Source organism: Chrysochloris asiatica, unplaced genomic scaffold, assembly GCF_000296735.1.
Source record: "Chrysochloris asiatica unplaced genomic scaffold, ChrAsi1.0 scaffold00056, whole genome shotgun sequence".
In the NCBI taxonomy this organism is placed as follows: domain Eukaryota; kingdom Metazoa; phylum Chordata; class Mammalia; order Afrosoricida; family Chrysochloridae; genus Chrysochloris; species Chrysochloris asiatica.
The window spans coordinates 861969-870720 of record NW_006408574.1 but is presented as its reverse complement, the minus strand read 5'-3'; the positions used below and the strand labels follow the sequence as shown (position 1 = coordinate 870720).

Genomic DNA, 8752 nt, shown 5'->3' with positions numbered 1-8752 from the left:
TTTTTTTTTTTTTTACATTGAGGTGCAACCCATACCGAGGCTGTTCTTTGTAGTCCTCTTCCCTTTCAACAGGCAAGATTGTGTCATCTGCATGTCGCAAGTTATTAATGAGTCTTCCCCCAATTCTGACGCCATATTCTTCTTCGTATCATCCAATTTCTTGGATTATTTGCTCAGTATGAAGATTGAAAACGTAGAGTGCAAAGATACAATAACCCTGCCGCACACCTTTCCTGATTTTAAACCAGTTGGTGTCCCCTTGAGCTGTTCCAATGACTGCCTCTTGGTCTATGTACAGGTTCCTCACAAGCACAGGTTAAGTGTTCTGAAATACCCATTCTTTAAAATGTTATCCATAGCTTGTCATGATCCACATGGTCAAAAGCCTTTACGTAGTCAAGAAAGCACAGGTAAATGCCTTTTTGATACTCTCTGCTTTCAGTCAAGATCCATCTGATGTCAGCAAAGATCTCCCTCATTCCACATCCTCTTCTGAATCCGGTTTGAATTTCTCTCAGCTGCTTGTTGATATACTACTGTTGAAACCGTTTCTGAACTATCTTCAGCAAAATTCTACTTGCATGTGATATTCATATTAATGATATTGATGATTTCCTCATTCTGTTAGGTCACCTCTCTTTGGAATGGGCACAGATATGAGTTATCTTATGAGTCCCGGTGTGATGCTGTAGGAATGGGCACTGGACCACAAGGTTGTTTGTTCCTCAGAAACCCCATATAGGGTGGCTATGAACGGGAATCCACTTGATGGCGCTAACAGTAACAAAGGAGCTTCTTTGACTAGGCAAATGCATAGAGAGGAAGCAGATCAGAGGTTATCAGGGCTGGAGGGAGGGGAGAAAGGGGAGTTAGGGTTGAAGTTAGGGTGCTGAAAACTTGGGAGTAGACAGGGGTGAAGGCTGCACAACACTGCCAACGTAACTGTTGTTGTTGTTTAGTGCTGTCGAGTTGGTTCTGACTCAGAGCGTTTAGAGTTTCCTGAGGAGCAGCTGGTGAATTTGAACCGTTAATGTAATTAGTGGTGCTGAATTGTACACCTACCAACGTGAAAATGATATACGTGTATATCTTTCAATTAAAGCAAATGAAAAGAAACAACCAAATGACAGATCATTGGATGATTTGAGCAGGAATTTTACTGACAAGTTAACTCTGAACTTCAAAGCACTAGGTTACTTATTACTTTCCTCTTCAGAGAGATAGGGAGAAGAAGGTTCTGGTCCTGGACAAGCAGCGACCTCAGGACAACCAGGAACAGAAACACCTGACTGGGGGCCAAAGGCCAAGTCACACTGCAGACATTCCTCCTCCCTGTGGATGATTAGGAAGTGAAACATCCTGCCTGTCCCCCTAGATCTGCAGCTTCAATCTCTTGGAATGCAACTTCCTTGGTTGGGCATGCCAAGGACACACAACACGGGGACATTTGCTGCTCATCCAGCTGATAGCACGATGTCTATGCTGTGAAAGTTTTCTGTGTGGTGGGAGAGGTTTGCGCTCACTGCTAACTCACCAGTTCAAATCCACCCAGCAGTACTATGGGAGGTCTGGAGGTCTGCTTTCATTAAGATTGTAGCCAAGAAACCTCTATGAGAGTTCTAAGGTTTCACGACGGTTGTAAGGTTGGCGCAGGACTGCGCAATGTTTAGTTCTGTTGTGCACAGGGTCGCTACGAGTCGGTACCGATGGCTGGCACCTAACAACCACCACAACTCTCTTACACACGGGGTAGTCATGTGTCAGAATGAATTCATTTGACTGCAGTGGGTTGGAGCTCTGGGGTGGGGCATGCAAGCAGTTTATTTACATAACTGGGTGGGCTTCTGACTTCTCTACTTCCAGGGCAAGTCAAACACAGCACAAGGCTGGCGCCCTGGACACTCAGGAATCCAGTCCTCACTCAACAGTTTAGACTCTTAGAAGGTTCTTGGACAGGAACGACAGTGGGTCAGCAGGAGAGAGGTGCGGGCTGCCCCTCACTCCCCAAACCTGGCAATTCTTCTTCCCCTAGAATATAAGGGGCTTCAGTCATGGAAAACGGAATGAAAAGATAATGGAGTTTTTCCCATGAACTTTTCGAAGCCCTTCTCTGATTAACTCTTGAGCACTACACAGAGTAAAGACTACATTTCCCAACGTCTCTTGTAGCTCAGTTAAAAGGAGCTCTGGTAGCGTAGTGGTTACGAATCGGGCTGCGAACCTTAAGGTCAGCGGTTCGAAACTACCAGCTGCTCCGCGGGAGAAAGATGAGGCTTTCTACTCCCGTAAGGATTTACACCCTCGGAAACCCTGTACAGGGTCGCTATGGGTCAGAACCGACTCGATGGCACTTAACAACTTAACAACAACAACAACTTGTAGCTCAGTTAGTCGTGTGGCCAAGTTCTGGCCAATGGCATGTGACCAGCTGTGTCCCTCTCTCTTCTCAAGGCCTCCTCTTTCTGTAGGCTGGAAGATAGACGTAATGGTTGGATCTGGGCAGCCATTTTTAACCATGTGAATGAAAGCCCCATTCAGTGAGCCTAGCGCCTCAACTCAGCTCTGAACCTCCCACCTCAGCTGCTTTGTGAATAGGAAGCACACCTCCATTTATTCAAGCCACTGCTGTTTTGAACTTTCTTGTGGGTGTTTTGGGCTTGGTTCCCCTTGAGGGGTTGTCTGTGGGGTTATCAAATGCCGAGAAGGAGGTCGGAGGCCTTCAGAAGTGGGGTTTCTCGACATCTTAGCAGGGCTAGAGAACTGGACACCCTCTTCCTGTGTACACGGGCCACTATGAGAGGGAAGCCAGCCACTCAGGTGCTAGTCTCCACCTGGCCACCTAGGCCCCTGGCCACATCCCCTAGCCCCCTTCTTTGAGGAGTCGCTGAGGCTGCTGGCTCCATGGGGGGATCTGGTAGCATCCTGTGCTCAGCCCGGAGTGTCCTGAGGTCCACAATGCTTTGTGTCCTGCCCATCTGATGTGCGACGCACGAGGCTGTGATGGGGACTTGAACCTCCTCCGGCGGCCTCTTCCCAGTTTGGCGGTGCGGTGTTTCGGCGGCTCTCATCCTTACTTACAGGTTTGCTCCATACCGTGGGCCCTTCTAAGTAAGTGACCAGAACCCCGGAGGGCGGAAGAGGGAGGGAGCTGTCCATCCGTCCTGGGCGCCTTTGGCTAGGCCTGGCCCGCCCCATCTGAACCCCCTTTCTGTTCCTTCAATCCCCCACCCGCACCCCCACCCCAAGCCTACCGGCTCCTGCATGGCCAGGACCGCCTCAGCTCACCTCCCCCGTCCCCGACCCGCTGCACCTATTCTCCGGTCCCGACTCCTCGGTGTCTCCAATACACCGGATAGAAGGGGTGGGATCCAGGGCAGCGCAAGGCTCCAACCGGGCCGCGAGCGTCTCCAGCAGGGTAGGGTGGGGACGGGACGGGGACGGGCCGAGCTCAGACCCAACTGAGCAGCAGATGGGCGAGCGGCTTGAAGGCGCAGTTCCAGAAGCGGCCACAGGGCGGCAGCACAGCCCAGGTCTCGGGGCCCGGGCTCCGAGGTGGGACTGAGAGCGCAGATAGGCTTGCCGGGGGCCCGTCACCCCGCAGCTCCCACCAGTGAAATTCCCTGAGCTTGGGAGGCCTGAGTGCTCGGCAGGGACAGACGGGGTGAGGTGGGCCGCTGGGATAGAGCTCCCCTTCCTCCAACTCCCGGCTCCCCGGAAAGGATGCGCTCAGGCGGCGGGTCCGGAGGCTGTGTGCGGGCATCTCCCACAGCTCCTGCCTTTCCCCCGTCTCAGTCGGGGAGAGGGCCGGGTGATCCACCGACCCGGCTGCTCGACCCTTGCTGCCCCTGAGACCAGTCCAGCCCACGTGCCCGGCGGCCGGTGGGGTGAGGACTCGAGGACGAGCTCCGCTGCGCGTCCCAGGCCGTGACCCCGAGCAGAAATGACAGCTGGTGTCTCCCCCTCACGGCCCGGACGGCGAAGGGTGCGCGGGGGAGGGGTGGGTGGCCCCTCTGTCGCCCGGGTGCCCTCACGGCCCGGTGCGCTTTCCGGGTGCGCGCGGCCCCGCCCCCAGCCAGCGCCGGGAGCGTCCGTGCCGCTAAGAGCCGGGCGGGAGCGAATGCAAAGAGGGGCCTTTGTGAGAGCTCGGCGCCCCCGCCGGCCGGCCGCCACCACCGCCTGGCTTCTCAGCCTCCTCCGCCCCCCCTGTCAGGACCCCCCAGCCTCGCCTCGCTCCCCCTCCCGGCCCCCCCCAGGCCGGGCTCCCCAGTCTCTACGGCTGCCCCCCCCGCCCCCCGCCTTCCTCGGCCCTCATTAGCATAGCAGCTGCTCTGTGAGCGGGGACCCGAGCGGAGGAAAGGGCAGAGGCCCCGGGAATGAATGCGGGCCGCGGCTTTGGAGCTGCAAAACAAAGACCGACAGACAGACGCAGAGGGATGGTCAGACGGACAGCCAAGCAGAAGAATGTGCCAGACCGGGACGGGGCGGGTTGGGCTGGATGCCCGAGGGAGGCGGGGAGGGGCTGCGCTGGGGGCCAACACCCCCTCCGTGCCTGCGCCCTCACATTCCAGCCACTGGCTTTGTTCACCAGGGATCCTTTCCTTTCTCGTCCTTCATGGTCCAGGTGAACTCTGCCTCCTACCCCAGGTTCTACGTGGTATTATCTGTGTTCCCTCCAAGGGAGGCGGTTGGGGTACAGCCCCCTCCCTCTCCTCCTTCCCACCCAGGTCCTTGTCCCCCAGATCCTACCCTCCCTCTTCTGGCCAGTCCTGCTAGGGACAGAACTATTCTGGTGGGTATCTTCCTGGTATCCACCGGTGTTGGCTCTCAGAGAAGGAGGGAGTCATACCCCCATCCTGGCCCATTTGGTCTGGCCCTTCTCTCCAAGGTAGACACCCATCCCTACCCACAGTTCCCCCAGCACTCGACCTCCAGAGCTAGATGGTCCTCCCTGAATCCCATTGCTGATCTGAGGTGGTCAGGGCAAAGAGGCCCATTGAAGGGGGCTTCAGAAGCCTGAGGGTCCTGAGACCTGAGGCAAGGTTGGGGGTGTGGGACATGCTCAGCTCTGCTGCTCGCTCATGCGGTCATACAGAGGCTTCCATCTGGAAGGAGTATCCAGCAACACCACACCACAACTGGCCCCTCATTCCTGTCTGCTGAGCATAGATCCAGGACCCGTGGAGGTGGCTGTTCCCAGCCATGAGATGAGGAAACTGAATCAGAAGCTACTGTCCCCTGAGACTTGGAAAGGGGGGCCTTCCTTCTGTCCCCCCTTTCCATTAAGAGCTATATATGCCTGCTGTGCAGGCTAAGGAATGGATACAGCTGGGTTGAGCTGGATATGCAACCCCTTCTCCTCCTCAGACCTTCTGAAGACAAGGAACACCGGTTGGCCTGTCACCAGTAATCCAATCAGTTGTAAGATGGGCTTACAAGTTTTCTCAGGTACACTCTGGGGTCCCTTGCCCTCAGCTGGTAACACACAGCTCATATAGGTTGCAGCCTGGGGTCTCACCTCTTCCTAGCTCTAGGTGAGAGCTGGGCTAGCTGCTTCTTTCCCAGGTACCCAGGTGCTGGGAAGCAGTCTGGGCCCCATCCCACATGGGCTGGCCAGCATCTCTCCTGAGGTGACCCCTGGAACAAACAGGACCTCACATTTCAGTGGCTGTACCACTTGGCCCAGCAGTGAGGAGTGGAATCCCCACCCAAAGGCCCATCCATTCATTTCCCAATTCCTGTAACAACGTGTTCTCTTTCCCCTCACTCCCCACCCTCACGGGGGTGGGGGTGTGCACATGATCACCCAATCCACGTACTCTCTTCCCCTGGTGATGAAGAACCCTGGACTTCTGGGGGTATCAGAGGACCAAATGGCCCATCTTGTAGGCCAGCTCTGGAGACAGCATGTAACCTGGGAATTGTGGGGCCCTGAAGTATGAACATCATCAGTAGGGTAATAATGTCTTTTGGTCACTCGAGGGTTGCAAAGAGATAGTTGCTATCTTGTAACTCACAAGTTACCTTGGTTTTTTGTCCCCCAGATAGCCTTTGGCAGGGTACTGTTGCTGGGCGTTGGGGTGTCCCCCTGTACCCTCCATACCGGGTCTCTGGCCTTGGCAAGCTTCTCAGGAATGGGTTAAGAGTCAGACTCTGAACAGCCCTCACTCACTTCTGTCCAAGCCAGTGCTGTTGGTGTCTGGCCCAGGAGGTGTATGAGGAAACTTCTGGTTAGTGTGATCAATGTGCTCTGTGTAGCCGGGGAGACAGGAGGCAACTCAACAGAGCCACCGGCTGAGACACTTCTGGGGGTGTTGTCTCTGCCCCCCAAGTGTGGAACCTGGCCAGCCTGAGGTGTCCTTTCCCTGCCACTGCTCAAGCTCTGTGTGCTCCCTTTGTCTTGTTTCCCATTGTGTGACGATGTTGTGTAGCTAACCCTATTCCCTGATCAAGAAGCACCAACAAACTGTTTTTCATATAAAAAGATCAATGAAAAATTTATTTTAAATTTTTCACGCTGGGCTACAAGTCTCTATCGTACACTTGGGGGTGTGCTCTCGTTTTATCCAGTCAGCCGTGACCAGACGGGACCTACACGGCTTGCAGATAAGCCTAGTCTCAACATTAATTAACATAATTAAAAAGGTATTTGCATCTAGAAAAAAATATACAGAAAAGCTCCCTTCGGAGCGATCTGTGCCTCAGTTTCACTGTCTGCGTCCAGACGTGGTCCTCTCTGATCCCCACTCCCGGCTGAACCGACAGCGCCGACGAGACCGTGTGACCAGCCCCGCACAAAGGCCCCATCCACCTGTGTCCTCTCGGCTCCCCATTTCGGCATGAAGGGTCAGCGGCACTGCTGGGAAGGGGAAACCTCATTTAAATTTGAATCGTTCAGCCTCCCTTTTATTTCCCGATCAAAACAACGAGGCTGTGGGGTTGCATAGAAAATTGGAACCGCAGAGACCAGGAAGGGCGCCTTTCGGAGACAGACAGCGACGACGCGCAGACACCTCCTCGCCTGGGGCCTCGGCGGCGCAGCCCCCCTCCTGAAGGCCCCTCCCCCACGTAGGGTTTTCAGATGCCAATCGGTTCCTGGAAGCTCCGGGGGGGCCAAGCAGGGCAGCAACATGCACGAGAGCTTCACAGTCTTATAGGCATTTTATAAAAATATAAATATGGGTACACTCTGTTGCCTTCACAACGATGGGTATACAACGCCCTTTAAAATTGGGTTTATAACCAAGGTTCAAAACGTACACCTAGAACTTGGCTTAAAATATGTTAATATTTCATATTGTCATAAATGTTATGACATTTAATTGTGGCAAATCCATTTACTTTTTAAAAAAGTGTACAACCGACTGTTAACCTAGAATAGATCTATCCGAGATCGTCCCCACCATCATTGCCACCAGCGAGCATCCACGAGCTCCGAGGCTCTCGTGGAAACTTGGTGAAACCAGTCGATTTGGGGACGGTGGCCGCTAACTGGAGGGTCGCGGGCGGAGGGGGGGCGGGGCGCTGGGCCAGGCGCTTCCAAAACGCACATGGAAATGTTTCAGAGAGGGAGCTAGAAAGGTGTCCAGGAGAGAGGGGGAGCAGAAGGGAAAAGGAAGAGGGGGTGTAGGGGGACAGGGGGAGAGAAAACATGGGGGAGGGGGAAGTGCACCGGAGACCCATGGGGGGGAGCGGTATTTTCAGTGCAACGAAGAACTGGCAGACTCAAGTTTTTAGTTTTTAGGGGAAAAAACAAAGCATATACCCACCACAAACCACATCGATCACGCACAATAATTTCCAAACAAATACACCAGGCGCACGAACCTCACCCACAGAGAGACACAAACACGATAAATAGAGAACCACCCAGAACAACGGGGATCTTTCCTCGGCCAGGGTCCCAAGGCAGGCAGCGGGCGCGCTCTGCGAGCGGGGGTGCCCGGAGTCCAGCGTCCCCCCGCCGCCCGCCTTTCACCTTCGGGAGAAAACATTTGGAGGCGAGGATCCGGTATCTCGGGATTCCGAACTGGTTGGTACGAGACTCAAATTTCAAAGGGGCTGGAGCCTCCGCCCCGCCCCCACCCTCCAGGCGGCGGGGCCCTGGAGCGCACTCCGCTCGGCGCCGCGGTCCCGGGAGGCCCCCGGGGGGTCGCTCTGCCGGAGGAGCAGGCTCCGCGAACACGACCGCGCGCGCCGGACTCGTCGTGGCGGTCGCGGGGGTTCTGGCTGGGCCGACGACCCTGCGCACACCGAGGTAGTTGGCGGAAAGGTACAGCAGAGACGACACGGGCGCCGGGGGAGGGCTCCCGGGTGCAGCAGGGCCGGACATCACCGGCCACTGGCCGCGTACTTGGCCTTGGTGATGAGATAGAGCACGATGTCCTGGTGACCGCCGAACGCGGCAATGTGCAGCGCGCTCCAACCGTCGCGGTTGGCCAGGCGGATATCGGCGCCGAACTTGACCAGCAGTTTCACGAGCTCCAGGTTGCCGTCGATGACCGACTGGTGCAGAGCCGTCTGGCCCTCCGGCCCGAAGGAATTCACGTTGAACTCGCAGTTCGTCATGTTCTGGAGCAGCGACTGCAACTCCTGTGTGTTGCCCTTGCGCACGGCCTCCTGGAAGATGCGCTGCGTTTGCGGCGCCGAGCAGGTGGACAGCTCGGCCTGGCTCATGTTGCTGCCGCGCCCGGGCCAGGGGCCGGGGCCGGGCCGGGCCGGCTCAGTGCGGGTGGAGGCTGCGGCACGGGCCCCC

At 55.7% G+C, this 8752-nt stretch overlaps 1 protein-coding gene across 1 annotated transcript; it reads right to left on the bottom strand.

The window, feature by feature from the left end:
• Window positions 1-8328: 8328 nt before the first annotated feature.
• On the bottom strand, window positions 8329-8673 carry NRARP (NOTCH-regulated ankyrin repeat protein). The gene has a single exon (XM_006863656.1). The coding sequence runs from the start codon at window positions 8671-8673 to the stop codon at window positions 8329-8331; it is 345 nt and encodes a 114-aa protein (XP_006863718.1).
• Window positions 8674-8752: the final 79 nt, after the last annotated feature.